At 36.2% G+C, this 23,224-nt stretch overlaps 1 protein-coding gene across 2 annotated transcripts in view; it reads left to right on the plus strand.

The window, feature by feature from the left end:
• Positions 1–53: 53 nt before the first annotated feature.
• Positions 54–23,224, plus strand: part of MYOF (myoferlin) — a 61,934-nt gene continuing 38,763 nt past the window's right edge. For both annotated transcript variants that reach the window (XM_083865987.1, XM_083865988.1), the window contains exons 1-12: positions 54–518; positions 6,254–6,309; positions 7,196–7,287; positions 13,552–13,660; positions 14,878–14,962; positions 17,099–17,259; positions 17,763–17,891; positions 19,378–19,440; positions 19,553–19,603; positions 21,122–21,152; positions 21,601–21,716; positions 22,880–23,006. In XM_083865987.1, the coding sequence (XP_083722113.1) occupies positions 431–518; positions 6,254–6,309; positions 7,196–7,287; positions 13,552–13,660; positions 14,878–14,962; positions 17,099–17,259; positions 17,763–17,891; positions 19,378–19,440; positions 19,553–19,603; positions 21,122–21,152; positions 21,601–21,716; positions 22,880–23,006 (1,108 nt within the window). In that variant the 5' untranslated portion in view covers positions 54–430. The remainder of the gene's footprint in view (positions 519–6,253; positions 6,310–7,195; positions 7,288–13,551; positions 13,661–14,877; positions 14,963–17,098; positions 17,260–17,762; positions 17,892–19,377; positions 19,441–19,552; positions 19,604–21,121; positions 21,153–21,600; positions 21,717–22,879; positions 23,007–23,224) is intronic.

Below are 23,224 nucleotides of genomic sequence, written 5' to 3' on the forward strand. Positions count from 1 at the left end.
GGGGGGGGGGAATTATAAGCCATCGTGAAATTTCTTACCTTGGTATACCGAGAGGCAGGTCTGGTTCAGCTCGGGTTATAGAGTCGTGCTTAATGTTCATGTTGCTTAATGCTCATTCTTGCCTCGGTTTCTGACGAGAGATTTATCATGCAGCAACAAGAAATCTGAGTTTTTACAGTGTGCGCCTTCTGTTGCAGGATTTCACTAGTGAGAGCACGACAGAGCCTGGTGTCAATTTACAGGGCTCTTATTTTCCCAGAGCTTTGAGTAGCTAGACCGTCATAGATCCACCCATAGACCTCCTTTGCTGTAAACCAGTAATTCCCTGCCTCCTCTTCCTGCTAGCATTTCAGTCCAGCAGTTAAGGGCTGTGACACTGAAGATTTATTTCCATCGGTAGTAAGTCAACATTTAGGCAAGACGGGAAACAATGCTTCGGGTGATTGTGGAATCTGCTACCAATATCCCTAAAACCAAGTTTGGGAAACCAGATCCTATCGTTTCTGTTATTTTTAAAGGTAAGCAAAACTGTCATAAATGTAGTCAGGGAAGAAGTTTTGTAAAAGATAGTGTCCTTTGCAGGTATTTGAAAATCTAGGAAAATATGTTCTCCTGAAATTACCTCTGATGTAATTTTAGGGAAGACTTTTTAATTAGAGACAGGAGTTACCTGAATGAAGTTTGAACTGGGTGGAGTGCATTGGTCTCTTCTGACCAGCTGTGCTTCTGTTTCAGGATCCGCATTTTACAAGCTTTTCCAAAGGATTAGCCAATTGCTTCACAAACAAATCTAATTGCATAAATGAACCCACTTTTAATTCTGATATTGATGATTACCTTTTTTTCCTTTGGAAAATCGTTCCTGTCTTGATTACTTTGAACAGGCACTGCTCACTGTCACATACAATAAAAGTGTGATTTATTGTTGTTACAAGTAGTACATTGAAAAACTGTTGTACTATTTCTGAACGTGTTTGATTTTGTTTTAGTTTGGTTTTGGGTTGTTTTTGTTGTTGTTTTCACAGACAGAATTGCACATCAAAATTTTGCCAGTTGAGATTATTTAATTACAAGATTTTGGAAGAAAAGTGTCTTTTTCACTTTCATTCCTCATCAGTTATGTATGGGTGAAGGAGACTAATTAGCTTTACATATAAATGCTAATTTTATCTCTGAATAACTGTGATAAAATTAGCATTTATATGTAAAGTTGATTATGTTTTACAGCATACTTTACCTATTGCCATCATTACCTCACTTGGCTAGACTAGAGGAACTCAATTTCTTGTATTAATTTATCTTTAAGGTGCCAAAATCTTTAAGCAATTCTGGATCATGTAATACATCAAACCAAACTGACAAACAGGCATCTTATCTCCTGTGACATGGTTTCCTAACTGTGTACTGAAATAAAATTGGTATTTTAGAGTGTGAAAAATCCTTGCAGGAGTTTGTCAGCTTCAGAAACCAGATCTGAAATCATGACAGCTGTAGGCTGGAAAGGACAAGGTGCTGCACGTGCAGGATCTTAGCTTTCAAAGTAACAAGTTTTCAGATACATGTATTTCAGCATCAGAAAGATGTGAAATTGTTCCGTTTCCTTCAGTTTCCTCCTTTTTTTTTCAAGGTTTGTTTTGGTTTATTTTAACCACCCTGTGTGTTAGAACAAGTGGCAGAGCCTGTTCTCAGTAGCTTTTGGAACTTCATAATTCTTAAAATATGATTTTACTTGCCCTGCAAAAGGTGAATATCCTGTAATTTCTCTGTTTTGCTTCACATTCTGCTACTTCTTAAGTATCCATTTTCTCTTTCCAGTTCCTTCTCTTTCTTTGCTTTCATGCCAGTTTTGCATTTCTGTGTTGCCTCTGTTCCTGCAGTTTCAGACTCCACAGGTGGTTTATGCTTTCCCTTCTTTATTCTTAAGCGTCTGTTTAATCCCTCCTTGTAACCTTTTCTTTCTTCTATGTGCTCTAATGCAGTTCACTTTTACCTAGTAAATATAAGTTACAGATTCTTTTTTTCTCCATCCAAACACTGGAATTGGACAACAGACATTAAAGGAATGAATTTATATTTATCCTTTATGTAATATAGTTGGGATTTTTAATCTTCCCAAACATACTTAAGCAGTGTCAGCTTCATAATTGTGACAGGTTTTTAGTAGGATATTTAATTTCTCTTTATCCTGCCACGTCTATTTATGTGATTTTATTACATTCCAATAGCCTGATTTTCTGCTTCCTGTCCAGAGTGATTCAAGTGGGACAGAAAATACCAGGCTTTTACCAGCTATTAAGCAGCTCTGATTTAATTTGTAAGTGGAATGCCTGGTTACCAAGTGCAAGGGTATAGAGTCATATCTGAAATATGTTCAACTTCTAGCTGTTTATGTTTATAGATTTTTTTTTTTAATAGATACACTGCTTGTTCCCCCCTCACCCTGTTAATGTGTAGAGATAGGAAACCAGTCTTACATTAGGAAGATTATGTCAAAGGGCATTTATCTTTAACTTTAGTCCTTACCCAGTGTAAATCCTGAGAGATATAAAAAGCACATTCTAGACTGGGAAAAATTCAAGCATTTGCAGGACTATGGCCATGGCCCTGCAGCACATTTTCATGTCCTTGTTTGACTCTAGAGAATTCTTGGTGAAGTCTTAGTGAACAGCACTCATTTGACAGAAAACTGCTGTGGAAGTTGGCATTTCATTAGAACAGTATTTTGTTCAAATTTTAGTTTACAGGGCCTTTGATGATGTTAGGTTCAGTAAATTTTAGCCTCCCAGACCTTTATAGCCATGTTGTGAAGAAAAAGCTCATGAAACTGCAACTGTTACTAACAATGTGACTGCAAATGTTTTATATGTTAAGACATGCAAGTTAATATGGTTTCATCTATGAATAGAATAGATTTCATCCAATTTGTTTAATGAAGCTGGTTACAGATTAGGCAGTTATTACAATTGTTAGAGTGATACATATTAGGTGCTTATTAGGAGGAAATAGGCAGCTGTTACTATTCTGATATAGCAGGAGTTTTGTGCAAGCATTTCCCTTTTTTTTTTTTTTTTTTTTTTTTACACATTTATGTCCATTCCAGTGGAATGGAACTTTTATGTACTTTAAGAACAGCTCACAGTTCAAAGAGAGCTACACCCTGAGAGTAAACTAATATTGCTGTCTGGAACGGGGTGCTGCTCTTGTGGAATTCCGAGTTTGTCACTCACTGTGAGACAATTCATTGGTCAAATTAATATAAAAAACTGCTACCATTTGCTAAACTGACACTAAATTATAATGATTAAATCAGTGTAATTGTTTTAGTTTGTTAGATTCTTGTCTCAACGTTTAAAAATCGATTCAATTGCTTGTATGTGCGGTCAATGCTAGGATATTTAGTGCTTTGATCATTTGTTTTGGCTGCCTCATTCCACTTTATGCAGTAAAACCTGAGGTGAAATGGCATTTAATTTGATTGATCCAACTTGATTCCATTTGTACTTAATCTAAGAGCTTTTCAGCAGGCCTGCAGTAGTGCAAAGCTATTTTAGTTTATATTTCAGCGTGTGGAAGAAAATAGTTTTAGAGTGTAATTATTCTCTAGATTTAAATTTTCTGTTTTGCAGAGAGGTAAATTATCTAAATTTAATTTCCAGGGTTTTGGAGGTCTGCCCATTTGATCCTGAAGTTGCTGCCACCACCATGCAATCTTAATACTCCTTGACAAAATTTTATGGGATACTTAGTTAAATGAAATGCGATTCTCTCTTGAATCTCAGACTTAGGACTGTTGTAAAAGATAATGTTTGCTTCTGCTATTCCCCACCTGCTCATGTTGATTAAAACACTAGTTATAGTAGAAAAAAAATTAAGATGGAAACATTAAATATTTTGCTATACTTTAATCTTTTTAATGGAACAGTTATTATTTAAACAGTCCATCCTAATTTTTTTGGACAGTGAGCCATTCAATTCTTATTACAGTCATTTCCACCTGAGAATATTGACTAGCCAGTTGAAATATAAGGTAGTATAATGCCTCCTTTAAGATAAAGCAAATAGTAATTTCTCCTACAGTACCACAGTTATTGTAGTTAGTTTTAAAAGAAACAAGAATAGAGTGTTCTACCTGTATCCACTGTAATTTCTTATTTCACAGAAGGGCCCACACTAAAGCTGGTGACTGGCCCTATTGTACAGTTTGTCCTGATGTGGTTTAGTCTTGGTTGCTATAGCTGCAATCATTACCAGCAGAGGAAAACAGCCTAAGGACCTGAAACTTTTGTGAGCTCCCGGAATAACTGAGCAATCCACCTCACCCTGCTTGGCAACAGGGATTTTGATTGGAAGAAGAAAGAGCTTTGCCAAGAGCTTAAAAACAAATACCACCACCACCCAGTGCATTAAAATACTGATAAAAGTGTAATAAAAAGGAAGTCTGTAAAGTGATGAGAATATATGCAAAATATTTCCTTGAGGAACGTGAGTGTTGCACTCTGACTGACTAAAATTACAACTAAAACCCAATGTAAGCTGTGCTTCCCCGTGTTTTTTCATCCAACTTTCATACAGATGCATAACAGAAGAAGTTTGGGTTTTTTCTCAGTGTAATCTAGAATATGTGTGGAAAATTTAGTTCAAAGTCAAGTATTGTTCTGACTGTTGTTCAAACCAGGACTCACCTTACAAAGTTATATTTTTACTTAGGCAGGGATTGTGAGACTTTTATCCATAAGTTCCATCAGAATCAGGTCTGTAATTCACTATCCTGTTTACAAACAGCTGTAACTGTTCATTTTTTTCACTGGCAGTGAAAACATCTTTTCATCTCCCAGCTTCTAGAGGGAACTAGAGTGCCCAACTGCAGATACTCTGGGATACCCAGTTTTGAAAATGCTTTGTCTCCTATTAGATAGCATAAAGTTGAATTTCTCTCCCTAGCTTGTTAATTAATGCTTTGTTCTGCAAAATGTCAGGCCGCAGTATGGTATGTTATGAAATCTCTTTCCTTTGTCCTACGACGTGAGTCAATATCCTGTGTGAATTGTAGACAATTCCTGTTACATAAATGAGAGTCAGTTCTTGCAATTTGCAGCATGGGCTGACTTTTTCAGTGCATCCCACTCTCATCCAATAAAAAGGGCCACCATAGTCAACAGCCTGACTAGTGGATACATGAACCATTTGGCATATCTTTACCCTTGCTTCCCAGGCCTTTGCAACATTTTCCAGGCTAAGTACAGTCATAACTTCAAATAACAAAAATTCAATTATCTTTTGCCGGAGTCCTTGGAGACGTGGAGTGTGTCTGAAGCTTGGACTTCTTGTAGTGGCTGAGCATTTTGGAGATCAGCAGCTGCTTTACACCCTGTACTTAAATATGCTCCTTTGTTATCACAAATATATGCAATCTCTGTTTAAAGAGCTGAGTGTTTGTGCTCTTTCATGCTTCTAAGTGTCAAAGACTCGTCTTCAATGGAGCTATATATTGTAATTGAACAAGAAAAATAATGCCAAGGTATGCATAATTTGCACCACACCCCACATTCTCATGATTTGTAGCTTGCACAAATGCAAATTTGACCATGAAGTACGGGAAAATTTGCAATTTTTGTAATTTTTAGGCCACAGTAAGTTTAGTGAAGTTATATCTACATAACCTCTGTAAACCATTTTTTTCAGGAAGGATTGCATTTCCTCTTACATGCATATGTATTTCTTCTAATATTTGCTCATTTAAACCAGACACTGCTGACACTGTAAGCATATCTTCTTAAGATTTTTTTCCATGTGATTTTATTCCAGAGCTAAATGTTCAAAAATATTTTGTAACTCAAATATAGTAATATGTAGCACATTTTCTTTACTAGTTTCAAAAGCAGTACTTTACTGCTATCACTTAAAGGTTACTGTTTGGTTTGATGTCTCCAAGTCTTTTAGTCTGTCTTTTTTCATCATTATTGAAGGTGAGGCTAAGGGTCATAAAAGGCTGCAAAACCTAAATATTTATTTTGGTTTTTTGGAAATACATCTATCTACACTTAAACAAAACAATAAAAAGCCTGACCTACTAAAATTGCCCAGGGGACTTCGTGATTGTAAAACGTGCAACTTCTGGAAGAGATAAAAAAGAATTGGAACATTTCCTTTGGAATAAAGTTCAAACCTTCTTTAGAAAAGTGAAAGGGAAAAACATGATATTTTTGTAGTGCTTTAGCAAAAACAAATAATCATACTCTGTTTGTATTTGCAGATGAAAAAAAGAAAACAAAGAAAATTGAAAATGAACTCAATCCTGTTTGGAATGAGGTAATTTAAAAAAATAAATCCTTGGTCATTTTAAGACAATGTTTGTAAGGTCATTAAGGCAGTTTCACCAGCTGAGCATGTTGTTGGCAAGAGGATCTATTGCTATGTGTTCTTTCAAGGTGTTAGTAAATGCAGGGGAATGGATTCATCTTGCACCATATATTACAATTCCTTAGTAATGTATTAATGAAAAATTAGATGAATAACTGCTGAGTTTGTGTCCCAGTTTGGTTCCCACTTTTGTTCGATCAAAATGATACTCAGCCATTGTTTAGCAACATGTATGGGAACATAACGGGATAATTTATTATGTACCAGGAAAAAACATACAGAATTAAAAGGAATTATGTATTGAAAGTCCTCATGGACTCATCAGCCTTGTCTTATGTTGCATCTTCAGTAATATTTTCCTTGGGAAAAATGTTTTCTTAGCAGTTTTTTTTTTCACAATGATAAATTAAAGATTTTTCTTACATTTTGTAATTAGAATCATAAAGAAAAGATTAGAATTATAAAAAAAGGACCACACAACTGTTCATTTAAATTCAATAGCAACTGAGTTCAGGCAATATTGGAGGGGATTGGTATCTGATATTATGAATAACAAGACAATATGTAAGTTAGTGTGAGGAAGTAGAACTGCAGAAGAAATGATGGCTCACTGCTAAACAATTTAATTGTGCTATTGTTGCTAGTAATTTGCAAATCAAATACATGCTATGAGCATTTTTTACTTATGCAAATGTAAGCTGGAATTGGTCTCTTACTAAATGCAAAATTTATTTCTGGATAATTTTGTTGTATATGCTACTCTGCTGTTAATTTTTGCATAACTTGTCTTTATAATTTGGATTTGGTCTTTTTTTTTTTCTTTTTTTTTTTTCAGATTGTTGAATTTGACTTGAAAGGAATTGCTCTGGATAATTCATCTTCCCTGACAATTATTGTGAAGGATTTTGAAACAATTGGACAAAACAAGTATGTTCCTTCTTTCTCTCTCCCTGCCCACTCCCACCCCAGTATTAAACACAACTTCCGATACAGAAGTACAGGAGGAGATGGAACTGAGAGCTGCTGTTTGCTGTGCTCTCTCTTTTCTGTCAATGCCAAGTAGTATTCTCTTTGCTGCTCTGTAAGGAAGCGATGTATTTTCTTTTTTTTTTTTTTTTTCATGGCAGACTTCATGTGTGTTAGGCAAACATTCATGTTTACTTATAGTAGCCCAATTCCATTGTCAGTTTCTCTTTACTACTCGCTGCCTCCTCCCAACATGTGAATTATGGTTTTTACAATACTGTAACACCTCTGTCATAAAATCAGTGTGAATCAAGCCAGTGCCCTCAGGTCTCTCATTCTAGAGATTCCTGCAGGTCAGTTAGGCAGGAATATATTGCATGCCTCTGACTTTAGGGAAATCTCGAAATTTGAGATAGGAAAAGTTATCAGTAATCAGGATTTTGTAATGGACTTTATAATGCATCAGAAAATAAAGGAAATTGATTATGAGAAGCACCTAAAATGTTTCACTCTGTACATGGATTCAAAGTTAAGCAGTCATGTGGTTGGTTTTCTTCAAATTGTATTTGTAAATATCATCTAGACTGATATTTGTGACTCTTAACCCCCAGCTTGTGCAAATACCTGCTTGTTTTGCTTAGGTTTATCACAGAAAGTTTTTCATACCAAAGCCAGAGCAACACCTTCAAAGTAATACTCTTTGAAAATAGATCCTCAATAACATCCTCATATTTGCAGTGTGTGGTGTGTTTGGAAGGCATATTGGCAGGGAAACACGTTAAGAGGGTGAGAGGTGAGGAACACATGAGCAGGCATCCTGATTGTAACATGGTGATAGGAAATAACATCTCGTAGTTCTTTTGAAGACACGAAGCACTATAAAAACGGAAGAGAGTTGATTGTCGTGCACATTCACATTTAGATGAAGGAGTATATGAAAGGAAGGAATGCAAAGTTTCTCACCTAACAATTGCATGTGTGCATAACCTGTATTTCTGTAGAGTTACTGATTCTGTTTACTGAGTTAGAGAGGGATTTAGGACTACCATATCACAGACTTGCTACTTTTTCACGGAATCCTCCTCTAATACTTAAGAAGAAGTCTATAGTTAGATATGTTTCTGAAGAGCTGCAGCATTTCAAAACAGTGCTCACTGGAAGAGTGTGCAAATAACACTCCTATGGTTTGTCTGCATGGTAGTTCAAGATTGGAAAGGTGGAGCACAATACCTATCTAAGGTCCTTACTACTGAGAGCTATTCTAATAAACAGTTTAAGAAACTCAGTGTTTGCTTTTGACATTCACAAGTAGACCCATTAACTTGGGAGATGTATTAGGTGTCTAAGCTAAGTGGGATTTGAGTTGAAATCAGCAATCGTCCCTTTAGAGAGTCATATTTTTATATATTTTATTTTAAAATCTAGATTGAATTTGGATTTAATTTTTGAGTGTAAAGAGTATGTCTAGGAGCCTCTTGCCTGAGAATGAGCAATGAAAAGAAGCTACACCATGCCTTTGGCTTTATTTTCTTTCTTCTGGAGGAAAATAAGCAGTGGGGATTGCTGTTGTTACATTCAAGGTAGTGACAGCCTTCTCTGAAATATTCTGCTCCTGCCTGTCTATAGGACAGAAGCAGAGCACTGTGTTTCTCAGCCCAGCCTCCCTCTCTGGCTGCTCACTCACAAAACTCCTGGCCAATACACACTCTGCTGTTCCATTCACTCTTAGTCCTGACTAGTTCCAGACACTTAGTCTGTTGTTGTTATGCCCAAGAGGTGACTATAGAACCTCTACTACCCTCTGGAGCAACAGAGAGAAGATTGCAAGACATGATTTGTTCCAGCTCCTAAAAGCTGATATAACTGTTCATCCAGTCTGGTTTTAAACGTGCGGGAGGAGGAGTACAGTGGATGTTATTCTGCTTTTACACTCTGCCAAGCCAGTGAACTCATTGCTTTGGCATGTTTCTGTAAATTCAGCCTGAAATAACATTTGGAAATTTTTCCATTTCTTTGTTTTCCTGGAGAGAAAATTTACTGCTTTATTTACAGGATCACTAAACTCTTGCAGATAGGTTAATGAGTGCTCTTCGTGGTGAAAAATTGCAATAATTGGAAAAGATAAATAAAGCAAACCACTGTATACAAAGCATCATAGGAATAAACCAGAGGACTCATATGATTCATGCTTAGTTAGATTTTCTGGCATAAAACTGTTTGAAAAGAGAACACATCTGTTTTCTATTACATCTAATACTGTTAGTAGAAAGATTTCAAATTCTGAGAACACAAATCTTTATGCAGTTAAAAATATATCAAAAAACCCACTGTAATGTCAGTTTTCCCTGTGAAGTTAAGAGAATGAGCTGGGATTATGTGTTTCCCCATGTCCTTTGTGTAGTTAGTAACCTAGTGAGACAGGAAAAACAGATTGGGCACACCCTTTGCTCTAACAGAAAAAGCAGCTACAAATCAGCAGTGCGGCAAATCATTTAATCATTACTAAGGATTTCTCATAGTTAAATAATTTCCAGATTGTTTAAATCCTCCTACAGCTGTACCCTTTTGTGTGGATTCTTTTCCACATCAGTGTGACTGTAGATAGTTACCAGCTTTTCTTCCATCCACTGTATGCAAGATCTAGACTGTTTAAGATTCAGTTTTGGGCTTTTCTTCCTTGTTCAAAGCAGTACCATGTGTTGTTTCGTTTTTGAAGTATGTTCTTGCAAAGAACATATTTATTATCAAATAAGTAAAGATAAAATAGAGATTTTTCTTAATAAAAATAGTTAAACAGCAGGAATAAGAGAAGGTGGGTGTTGGGTCTTGTAGCATACTCTGTAATGAAATATACACACTGAGAAAGAAAGGTTGAGTATAGTAATCATAACTGCAGTGGAGAATCAAATTTACTGATGAGAATCATAAATATAAATCTCTGCCAAAATAAATCCCTAAAATAGATGAAAATAATTTAAATGCTTGACTCTTGAGTAATTTAAACCTTGGGGCTTCGAGTAGAAGTAGCATGTAAGCAGCTAGAGGACATAAGCTAAAGAATTTAGTGTAGATTGCTACCTTCAAACCAAGAGGAATAATAAAATGGTTGGTACTGTGAGTTAGCACTCCCTGATCCAGACATGGGTGTGAACTTTCACTTCACTTGGTTATTTAGGCAGCTAACAGGAAGTGCAAACCACAGCACTAACAGATTAATTAGCTTTGACACAAATGCAATTCAGTGTTTAATAGTTGGTCATCAGTAGTTCATTGATTTCATGCTTATAAACTAGGTATTTTCCTTTGATCACTGTGAGGAAATTCTCATAGGCCTGGTAAGGTTCAAAATCAGCTTCTGAATAGGGAGTTTGCATTTATTTTTGGTGTCATCTCCAGTGGTAGCCCAGAATCTTCAAACTGCTTGTGGCAGGACAGGGTTTTTGCTTTACTCCAGCAAAACTGGAAAAGTTTAAGAGACCAGACTGATTGGGCATTATACCTGTAGAAGTCTTAGGGATGGCCAAAAAGGTGCTTAAATGTTTAAGAAACAATACTCATGTGCTTTGCTGTTCTACTAAAACAGCTGATGAACAAAAGGTCAGAGGATGCATTAAAATATTCCAGTAACATTAACTGTCCCACTTGATGGTGTCAAGAGACTAGTGTGATCTGGAATTAAATGGTCAAGTGTTGATCTGCTCAGGCAAGAGGAAGAAAGCTGAAACAGGTCCAGCAAAGAACAGTGTCCTTTGATGATGAACAGGTGGTAGAATCTCTTTCCAGCTGTGCTTGTCATTTTGTAAGTCATGACTTCAGATGGAGATCACATACAATCCTGCCTGAAGGTAAAAAGTCTTCAGAGTTCAGAGGAATCCAGCAACTTCACAGCAGCCATGCAGAGAACTGGAGTCTGGTTACCTGTCGGAGGGAAGTACAGGAGCAGACTTTGCAGCAAAGCACTAAACATCAATGAAGTGGTGATGGACATGATCTCACAACGGCTCCTGAGATCTGTCTTAGCTGACTTAGCCCAAAGATTAAAAACCTGAGAGAAGCATGTCAGAAAAAAGCTTTTCTCTAAGACTTGTACACAAATTATAAAGATGAGACCTAAGGATGATTTTGAGGCATTCCTTGTTACTTTGGAATGTATTACTTCAGTTGTTGAGTAGCTGCATGATCAAAACCAGACTGGACATAGTCATGGGTAACGTGTTCTAGCTGACTAAGCTTGAGCAGAGGCATTGGACTAGATGATCCTGAGTGATTCCTTCCGACCTCATCAGTTCTGTGGTTCTGATAAGGGAGGGTGAAACATCCCAAATCCAGTCAACAGAACGACTTTGGGAAAGGCAGAATAGTCCCAAAGCTTAGAATTTGGCTAAAGTCAAAGTGGACTAAGATAGCTTATAAACTGAGTATTAAATTTCTCAGTCTTGTCAGAGCGGAAAAAGACTGGAGACTGTTGTTGCCCAACCTGCTAAAGGAGGGGGAAATAAAGGCATATAGATATGGAGGCAGTATATAGAGGCAGCTGGTTGCAAACAAGAAGTGTTTGTAACTGATTCCCTCTTCAGTCTGCTGAAGGTGATCACTGTTTTAAGAATGGTTATTATGCAACCAAATGTGTGCAGTTATCATTTGTACAGGGCAGATGAGAATGTAGAAATGGAGATGTACATCCTCGTGTACACATGCATCCTCATGAAATGGAAAATTTCAAAAGCACTACAGGTGAACAGCAATTCTTGAGTTAATGTCACCAGATAGGAGGGTGTGGTTGCTGAAACATTCATCCTGATGATTTGAGATTATTTTGGGTGGCTTCTGAATTGATGATGTTTTTGAAGCTAAGTCACTCCAGTTCATATCAAATCAAAAGGTCAAGTCTACATAAATTTTCTACAAATGTGCATAGGAAAATATTTTCTTCCTCTAGAATCAGATTTGGCCTAGCTGATTATGGGTTGACTTGTTGAGTTTTTCTGTTCTGTAGCACCTCAAAATATGTAAATTTCTGCAGCTAAACAGAAGTTGTGATGTGTAATATCTGGAAGGTATATTTGCAGGAAATTGATGTTTTATACTTAGATATCCTAATATACTTTGCAAAAAATGAATTTATGTTCTCGTGACACAGTATGCAAGAGTAGCTATAATAGTGCTCTTGTTCCATTGTCAAAAAGTCCCCTTGCATCCTTAGCTGATCCATGAAAAAGCTCTGTAACTTCAAGGCTCCTCAGTTAGGTTCTCTGTGTATGGATCTTTTTTTCCACTTTGGCAGCAAAGCTGGTATTTTATTTGTAACAGATATTCTTTGAAATATTTACATGATAAAATTATCTTGGGTTTTTTTTCATTGAAAAAAAATCTCAGTTATTTCAGTAATCCACTTCAGTATGGGAGTAAACTGCTACTGCATACCATGGGAATGAAATACAGTGCCAGGTATCATGGGACCAGTACCACACTGAGAAATCTTGCCAGGTTAAAAGTTTGTGCAATTTTCATCTTTCTGGGAGAAGGTGGGAGTGACAGATGTAGTCCCAAAGTAGGCAGAAGCCCATGTCAGATCCCTTTGAAACCTTCCTTTGGTAGACCACTCTAGAACCTTTAGAAACATTCTGAGAATCTAGAAGCAAGATGAACCTATTCCAATTGCTGAGTATGGGCAAGAAGATTAATTTTGTAATTCTCTAGTAAGCAGGTTGATTGCATTTGTTCTGTTTCACCGTTTTCAATACAAAGATGTGGATGTGTCTGTTTTTGTGTCTCTTTCTGTGTAGTACAACAGTTGTTATATGTAGTTTATATTCACCACTTCTCACCTGAGAGTTTGTAAATCCGTGTGGGGAAGGAATTCTTTATGTTCCTTAGTTTACCAATGAGAATTCACTGGTGGAAATAAATGGCATGGCTGTTGAAAGTTATGCAGAAGATTATTTTCAAAAATGCAAGAAAAATAATTTTATTTTTAAACTTCTTTTAGGTTAAAGCTGTGCCTGCCATAAAGAACACCAACACGTTTGGGTGCGATGAAACAGAAAGTAAAAACTAGCAGTAAATAATTATTACATGATATTCGCAATGGTCTTTTGTTGTGCTTTGAGTATTCAAGTCATGGCTGGGGTTACTTGGTGGACTAACAGATGCTAGGAGAAGAAAAATGAGAACTTCCTTTTGATGTGTACTTGCATTCTAATAATGGTTTTTATTTAATTTCAGATTAATTGGCAGTGCATCTGTAGCACTTAGAGATCTTGTAGGTAACCAAAGCAGATCTTTTCCCTTCAAACTCATACCTCTACTGAATGAAAGGGGACAAGAAACTGGAGTGAGTGACTTACATTTTCTTATTTTAATGTATTCTTGATCAAAATGCTCCAGCAATAGGGCTAATATTAATTTAATTCTTGGAAATCTCTAGCAGAAGTTCCTGACAGAGGAAATTTATAACTAGGCATATATATGTCTATACAATTTTGTTTTCTCTGTATTTATTATGTATTTTATATATGTGTTATAAATATTACGTGCCATAGCATATGCATGGAAATCATGTTGAAAAAGTGCATTTTCCAAGTTCCATATGCACCTTTTTTGCCCAGTGCTTTGTAACAGCCACCTGTGCCATGGCACTGATTCTGGAAAGCACGTGGTTGTGTCCATGTTCACTGCCAGCTCCATTCAGAAAGTTACACAAGAACTTGCTTAACTTGATTTAGCACATGTTTAGATTGAAATGGTTATTAACTTAGTTATTAATTAAGTAGTTTTTGGAACCTGGGACCTTACTGTGTTTGTGCAGTGTAGCTGTTAAGGCACTTCATACTGCATTCTAGTACACTTCAGTAATGAGAGACTTGAAGCATAGTTTCAGTCTCTCACCAGCTGCAGTTTGATGTCGTGATTAGTTGGTCACGGGGTTGGGCTTTTTTTTTTTTGCTGACTCCTGGTGTTACTCTGGCAACTAGGAATAATAATGGTTTGTTCAAAAATCAAAAACCACACTCAAGCACAAAAAAGACAATTCTATAATTTGAATGGAAAATGATGTCATGTTTTTCTTCCAGGATGGAAGATATGAACAAGCAATTAAAAAAGCCAGATAGGAAATTTTACTTATGGTTCAGACTTGTTAAGTTGTTGATGAGATAGTGTTAATTCTCTATGGCCTTTGTTTTTCTTTCTGCAAATTTAGGGTGCCATGTGTCTGTCTTCCCTGAATATTGTGGAACTAAAGTTAACATTTGTAGAACATCTTACCTCCTTGTATTGCGACAAATTTTTCTAAATAAAAACACAGCAACTCCATTTGCTAGATATTATTCTAGAACCTAGTCTGTTAGCTGCAAATTGTATAATCTTTATTGTTTGTGTGTATCTATAGCTTAATAATAGTTTATATATTTACTAGTAGCTGAAACTTTATAAAACTGTTATGCCCATGAATGGGTATAACATGGTGCATGCACAGTGTTAGAACAACTTACTGCTTTAAATCAACTGTTACGAATACTGTGGGCTGTATAAAAACCTATTTCTCTATAGGCAACAATTGATTTGGTAGTAGGATATGAGCCACCAGCTGGACCTGCAAATCCAACTGATCCAGGAGGGACAAGTGCACAGGAAGGTATTTCAAGCTTTGCTTTTCTCAGAACATTATTATTAAAAGTTCTAGGAGCTGCTTAAGGTAAGGCAAGAAAGTGATTCAGCAGCACTGTTTATCAGAAACAAGCATGTCAAGACTGCCAGGTAGTTATTTTTAAAAAATTAAGCATGATTCAGAAGCTAAGCAAAAAAATGGCATTTCCTGACATAAAATGGATTTTAGCAGAATCTTCTCTGTTTAAAAATGTTTCAAAATGGCTTTTGCTTAGGAAAGAAAGGTTTTTGGATGTTCAAGGAAACAGCAATTATCTGCTGCAATTCTAGAGCTAACCAATAAGCAGAGATGTCCCATCTATTACTTTGAATGTCAGGGAGCTTGGTGAAAAAAATTTCTTGATTAATTAAACCTTTTTTCCCTTGTAGAATAATTAAATTTTTGGAAGAAGCTGTTTTATATTAGGTGAATATTTGACTAGGCAATGAAATACTATGATCAGTAGGGAATATTCTTTGGTCTCTCTGTATATCATACTAGCCAGGCTTTTGCTGAGAGTACTTTTGACATCTGGTTTTCCAGACTCTTGAAATAACTGTGAAGTAACAAGCTTTAGCAGCTGATTGGGAAATAATAAGCTGAATATCAGGGCTGTGTTTGTGCAGAAAGAAGGAAGTTTAATAAATGTTTTGTGTTTGAGGAGAAGTGAATCACTTTGACCATTTTTTGGTGATAGATAATAACATAAGAAGGAAAAAATTGAAATCAGGAGTCTTCTTGAGTGAAATTTTGATTGCACTGGCTTCTGTCAGAGGTGTTCTTGAAGACTGGGAGGATAAGTAATATAAACACAAAAGCTGTGTGTTAATTTCCTGCATTTCAAAATAATTTTAGAGAAAGGTGAACTTGAAGGCTAAAAATGCAAAATCACTTTTATGAGATTATTTTGATAGCTTTAAATTTTTTTAAATTGTAATGTACAGATAAAATAAAAAGTTTTTTTAGTATTTAGCAACTGTATGAAAACTGCCATATTTAGTATGGCAGTTTTTTAGTATTCAGCAACTATGAAAATTATTTCAACATGAATTATCAAACACACCTTATTGTAAATACCAATTTCCCCTGAAATTAAATCACTTTTCCAGAGATAGCTACAGCTCAATTTCAGAAATTAAAAATTAAGTGCTGGGGTAATGTAATCAGTTAGCTGCATGGATCCCTTCAGGCAAATGCATTTTGAGAGATGCTAGAGAGGTGGGTGGGGTCTTCTGCTTATATAATACATGTCAGTCTCTCTGGTTTTATACATCTCTTACAAGGACCATGAAGGTTTTTGTTGTACAAAATTATTATCAGCCTGTAGATTATAAAATCAGTATACATTCTGTTAATTCCAACCACCAGGGACACAGTTCATTCTTCCTCTATATTTTACCATAGTCACTGTCTGGTTAAGAAAAGCGGGAAACACAAGGGAGTGACCACTTTTGTGGTCTAGATATTTGTGGATCCTGTTTTGCAACACTGAAGTCTCAGAGTGTGATTCAATATTGTAGAGTCATGTGGTTGTAGAACTGTCTTCCACAGAGGTATGCTGATTTCAGAACTGTCAAAGAGCCATACTGAAAAACTTATTCCACACTTAAATATTGTGGAGAAGGATTCAGTTTTATTTTAGATGGCAGACCCTAAATATATTCATGCATTCAAGATTCTGAACTAAATGTTCAGAAAAGCAATGCTGTGCTATAGCCTAGTTTTGCTGATGGGAAACAGCAAGATTCATTCAACAGCAATGTTTATTCAACTGGAATAAAATGAATCCCGTGTGGTGAATCGTGAACTAGTTGGAGGATGATTACAGCTGAACATTGCTTCAATCTGTTAAAAAGGTGTATGGGAATTGTATTAGCCACTCTGCATCCAGAACAGAGACTGATCTAGACTTACTTTGGTTAGGATATGAACTTGTTCTTAAGCATGCTAAAATGACTAGCTTTCAAAAGGAGTTGGAAAAATGTAGTTGGCAAGAAGATTGTTGATGTGAGCTAATAATAGAATTTTAGTGGAACTCTTGGATATCAGTCTCTTACTTCTGTAACTTTTAACAGCAAGTTCTGCTATTTATTTATTACTTGCACTGTTTTTTTGCTGTATGAGATGGAGAAGATGATGGAGGTTATGAGGATGGGTTGGATGGTCCAGTTGGTGGTACCACACCAACAGTGCCAAGTGGCACAAAGGAAGCCCAGCTAGCTAAACGCATCACCAAAGGAAAGAAAACACGGAGAATCCTCTCTAACAAACCACAAGATTTTCAGGTAATAGATTTATTAGATATGGCATGTTCCCTTTTCCTGCTGAGCATGACACTGCTCATTTTACACGGCCTGAACATAATTTAATGTCAGCTTCTCTAATGCACCACAGATAGAATTACCTTCTTCATCTGTAGTATTTCAAAGCCAGTATTTCAAAATTATTCCTCAAATGTTCTGCTAACTGAGTTGTCTGATTTTGTACAGTTCTGACTGAAATAGGGATGAACCTTATTTACTGTATAGTTGTATAGATTTCAAACTACTGTAGCAGCTTTAAATATAAATGGTAGAGGCAAGTGAAAATCTCTAATGAAATAATTAACCATAACTTGTCTTGTAGAATTAGTTACTGTCATAATTAAGCTTGTAAAGTCTGGTTCATATCTGTCAGCTACTTCAGGTGTTGGCTACCATTTTGGTGGTATAATAAGGAATTGTTGTGATCAGGATCACAGATAATACAGAGAATGAATTAGTACAAATATTTGATTTTTTTTTTTCAGATTCGCGTTAGAATCATTGAAGGTCGTCAGTTGCCTGGAAATAACATAAAGCCAGTAGTCAAAGTTCATGTTTGTGGTCAAACACACCGGACAAGAATCAAAAGAGGAAATAACCCATTTTTTGATGAAGTAAGTGGTGTAACAACACTCTAGCTGAAGTGTTGAGGCTATCAAATGTAGAGAAATAGTTAATACAGCTTTCATTATGATCAATTAATAAGAATTTACTAATATTTGTGGGTAATTATGGCTGACATGCATTATGCTGTTTGCAGTCCCCTTCTTTATGTATTCACATCACTAAACACATCTCTGTCACCGACAGTGTTAGCAGATAAAACATCTGCTCAGCAGATGCTTTTTTCTAAGCATCTAGAAGGAAGTCAAACTTCATATGAGACATATGGAACATTTTCTTTGATGCAGTTGGCCATGTGATAGAATAGTTGTGTGCAGGTTATAAACATCACAGAAAAATTAATTAGAAATCATTGTAGACCTCTATGGTGTGTGCAGACAAGTGCTCAGTGCAATGCCATAGGACTGCCACTGAATCTGGGAATGTCACTGCCTTTCTACCCATGATTTGTAAAATCACAATTAGATTTCTCTGTCCGGACAGGGGGTCTGTACATCAAACACTGAAATGCAAGAGAGAATTCAAAGCCACCTCAGGGAAACAAGAATGATCCCATAGCTGGAAGACTTAATGTTGCAAAACATATATGAGCGTAATACAGACAATGCTGAGAATAACTCTCATTGTCTGGGCATGTGTGAAAAATGCAGAAGATTTTGGAACTGCGTGGCAAGCATGTTTAACACACACAGGCAAGACCAAGGAATTTATAAAACTTTGAAATTTGAACTAAGCTGTAGGCAGCAGTCAAGATTTATGAAGCCATGGAAAAAATAGGGAGGGCAGAACTTTGGTTGCACCTTATATTGAAACATTTCCTTGGCAGTCTCAATATCCATAGTAGTGTAAAACTGAAATAGGAAGGACCATGTTTACATACCTTTCCACTTTTCTGTGTAAAATACTGGCTGGAATATAGCTGGGATCAAAGACCAAGCTTAGTGAGGCATGACCTATTATGAAAACAAGCTAATAAATAGGATATATATCTTCATGCTATTAAGCTATCAGATTTATTAGTAAGGCCTTGAATTTCAAAAATTCAAATCATTGCAATCACTGTCACACTAACCATAAACAAGGCCTCTTTGACAGCTACAACAGAGATGGTTAGACCAGGATTTAATGTTCTGACAGATGAACTTTTTAGTTTCTGAAGTTGTTCCCTTGAGAAAAATATGAAGCATGGAGCAAGGAGCAAAGGGCAGTGCTGGAAGTTTCCAGCACAGTTATGCTGACAGAGTTTGTTCAAATGGAAGTTGTGACTGTCTTGTCTGTGTTGTACTGAGTCAATTTACTAAATTCAATGCACTAAATTAGCACATAATATGTCCAGCAAGGAGGTGGGCTAAAAGTACTGTATTAGGCATACTCCACATGCCTCTTAAAATAATGCTTTTGCATTTTATGTTCAAGTAATTATGTATTTATTATTTTAAGACAGGGGGTTTTTTTTGTTTGTTTTTACCTTGACAGATATTTTTCTACAATGTCCACATGACTCCTTTAGAGCTGCTTGATGAAACAGTTAGCATTCGGGTAAGACAAACCAGTGCATATTCACAAGGCTGCTGGATACCTGTAGCATCCTCTGGCCATTTCACCAGATTGTTTAGGAATATTCCTGTTTCATGCTCCTCTGTCTTTTTAGGTATATGATTCTCACTCTCTACGAGCAGATTGTCTGATGGGTGAATTTAAGGTGAGTATAAAGTAAACTCCATATCTGGACTAAATTAAAGAAAATGGGAGAAAAAATTTAAGTACTAGTTTTAAATGTTTAAATTTATACTTCTTTTTCATGGGGCCAAAGAATTACCTGATGATGTCTTGCTTCTCAAACTAGAGACCATTTGCTATAAGCACTAGTAAGCAGGATTTTATTTGAGTAGAAGACTATTGTTAAAGAAATTTGTGTGGTTTATATACCAAGTTCTCTAATTTGCATCCAGGTAACTTTTTCTTCTTTTTTAGTTAGGTGATTATTTGGTATGAGGTAGGGTTTGAAGAGATAATTCTTTTAGCTAGCTGATAGCAGAACAGTGGTATATATGGTGGCATAAAGATACACATCCTCATATGGAGGGGTGTTCCTTTGTTCAGAAGTTAAGTAAAAGCCATGGTGGAAAAATCACTTAGTTAAAGTAGTTTCTGTGGTTCTTATGAAATTAGTGAGATAGTCTTTGCTTGTATTTGTAATGGTCAACTCTGGGAAGTAGCCATCTGCCTGCCAAGAATTCCCATGGCAATTGTAATGGCTACTGGGATCCCCTGTTACAACACTTCCAATATCAGTGCTGGCTGGGCTGTCTTTTCTGCTTTCTTATTTGGTACTGCATAAATTCAGTAGGTCTCTAGACCTGCTTTTTACAAAAATATGCCAAGAGGGAAGAGTGGTCTTTTCTAAATGAAACACTTTCTGCCACTAAGCTGCTTGCTTTTTACTTCTCACTGTTTATTTTCTTTGTGATTTCTAGTGATTCAGTCAGTGGTGTATTGCTCTGTGGGAGATTATTCACTAAGCAGGTGACAGCAAGTCACTCAGCTACTTTCTATACCTGCAGGCACATGTTCCAACAGGAAACCAGAAGGGTAATTCTGTCTAGAAAACCTTTCAGACTTTACCTGCAAGGAATACTAGCCCCAACAGCCATGAGCAAACATACTTACATTCCTGAACATGTTTCTAATCTGATACAATGTATGAGGCAATCTTGTCCAGATTTGGCACACTGGGGAAAGAAATGGTCTTATTTGTAATAAAGAAAAGGATATTATTCATTAAAAAACCCTCAAGTTTCACTTCTGAAGCTGAAGGATGAGATGTTGAGCAGGAAGAAGGAAGAGAAGTGTTTTGAAAAGCCTGTCTGAACATAAAATAATGAGTGAGTGTAGGGAATTCAAGAAGCAGTAAACCAGCCCCATCTTGTGTCTCTGGTAATTGAAAAAGCTTGGGATCCAAGAAAAAAAAAAATAACTACATGTGTTATTTCTAATATGTCTTGCATTTTCTTCATGGCTGCTCTATCCATTTGAAATCCCTCATATTTCAATGTAAGATATTTTGTCTTTCTCCTCCTAGTAATATTCTATGTAGCCTGTCTTGTTTGTGACAAGAAAGCAATATAGTACTGCCCATGAAAAATATAGGGGGTGTTGTGCCAACCCTTTTTCTGTTTTGATATTTCTTCAGAGGTAATGCCTTTGATCTTTATTTCAGATTGACATTGGCTATGTTTATGATGAGCCTGGTAAGTGATGGTTACTTCAGAACTTCTTTCCTTCAAACTAGAAGTTGAAACATTTCATTAAATTTCTGAAGTAAAAGAAGAAACTTAATGTAAAGTTATTTAGGTGTTTTGCTTTAAGTATTAACTTCAAAAATCCAACAATATATAACTCTTTTCAGTGAATTCACAATGAAGTACAAGACTCCTTTTTATCAAAGACCTAAAATTTGAAAAATAATGCAAAAATGTTCGATAACCATGTCTCTGAATTAGTATGCCAAAATAGTTTAACATAAGATTTCTTGTTTTGGATGGCACTATGAGACCTGTCTAGGACAGGATTATTTTGCTAAATAATTAGGGTAATTTAGGATAAAGCATACTTTTGAAATAGCTCACTGCTTATATGATGTCTATTATTTTGTAATGGATATTACTGGGGCCAGTGGTGATGCTTGTTTTATTTCAGGCCATGCAGTCATGAGAAAATGGCTTTTGCTGAGTGATCCTGAAGATACAAATTCAGGAGCCAAAGGCTATATGAAAGTCAGCATGTTTGTCCTGGGAACTGGAGATGAGCCACCAGTAAGTTTAATTTAAATGTTTTTCTTCCCCTCTTCAACCCATGGATTGTTTTTATGTCCCCCCAATATTGTTTTAATACTGTATAATTTGCTCTGTGAGCAGTATTTGTAAGAAATATGGAGTTTACTAGTGGTTTCAAGGGCACCCTGTACTAAGTGGCTAACTCAAAGCTTTTTTTGTTATTCTGCTCAGTTCTTGGAGTATCCAAAAACCTCTACTGTTTTTGGATACTCCATGTACTGGAAGTAGAGATGTGTTAGCCTGGTTTTGCATGCAAGCTAATATGTAATTTTCCTTAGCATAGCTGAGCAGGCAGAGTAACACTGATACCAGTTCCAGGTCTAAGTCAGGAATGTCTCTGCTACTACAAAACATAGACCAGCCTGTAGAGAAACCAGAGTACCAGAAAGCTCCAAATGTTTCCTGGTGAAGATCAGATCCCTCAATAATTGCAAGTCAGGCACAAGTAATTTGCTGTAGATAAAAGCAATAGGTAGTCTTAACAAGCCAATCCTTCACTGTCTGCTGTTCTGTCAAGGTGAAAACAGGTGATTTTTTCTTGTAATGGCTTTCTTACCTGACCATTGCCTTTTTTTCTGTCTGATATTTTTCCATACTGTTACTCCTTAGTTAAATATAATGTGGTCCCCAGGACCATAGCAGATTGCCTTTTAGTTTCATATTAACTGTTCCTCTCTTCTGTCTTCACGATTCTTGAAATCACAAGGATATGTGATTTGTGGTGTTAACAAGGATAGTTATTTGTGGTGTGTTTATTTTTAAATGAAGAAGCAGTAAGTTCTGGTAAGTTATATCAGACTTGTAAGCCTTTTCTAATTGTAGTAAATGCCTTCTCTTGAGATGAGTATGAAATTTGCATGAAGTTGGCATTTTACATGTACCAAAACCATCATTGTCTGATGATGATGATTTTGAAAATGTGATTACAATGGGCTCCTGCAATTGAGTACTTCAGAGATAAAACTGAAAGTAAAATAGTTTAGCTAGAATTAAATTTTGTGGCTTCATAATTTGATAGTCTCATTCTTCATCATGAAACTGACAACAGTCTTTAGCTAATCGACAGAAGTTTAGCTAATCACCTTAATTCTAATTCTGTACGTTGCCATGTTTTTTTTGTCTACAACTGTGTTCCCCAACAGGTTGAAAAAAGGGAGAGAGATAATGAAAGTGATGATGTGGAGAGCAATCTTTTATTACCTGCTGGGACTGCACTTCGATGGGTGACTTTCCTTCTCAAAATCTACAGAGCTGAGGACATTCCACAAAGTATGTAGCTGCTCCCTACTTGTCCATTGATGTTTGAATACTGTTAAAAATAGTTATTTGTGGTAGCTGTTGAGAATAGAATATAGGTGACTTTTTATCCCTTACTAGCATATTTTCTCACCTATATCTGTGCCAAATAGCAATGTCTTCAAATACATGTATAATGTCTTTCAAATACAGTGATGCCTTTAAATTCAGGAGCACATCAGCGCTTCTTA

Source organism: Zosterops lateralis (assembly GCF_965231275.1).
Source record: "Zosterops lateralis genome assembly, chromosome: 8".
In the NCBI taxonomy this organism is placed as follows: Eukaryota; Metazoa; Chordata; class Aves; order Passeriformes; family Zosteropidae; genus Zosterops; species Zosterops lateralis.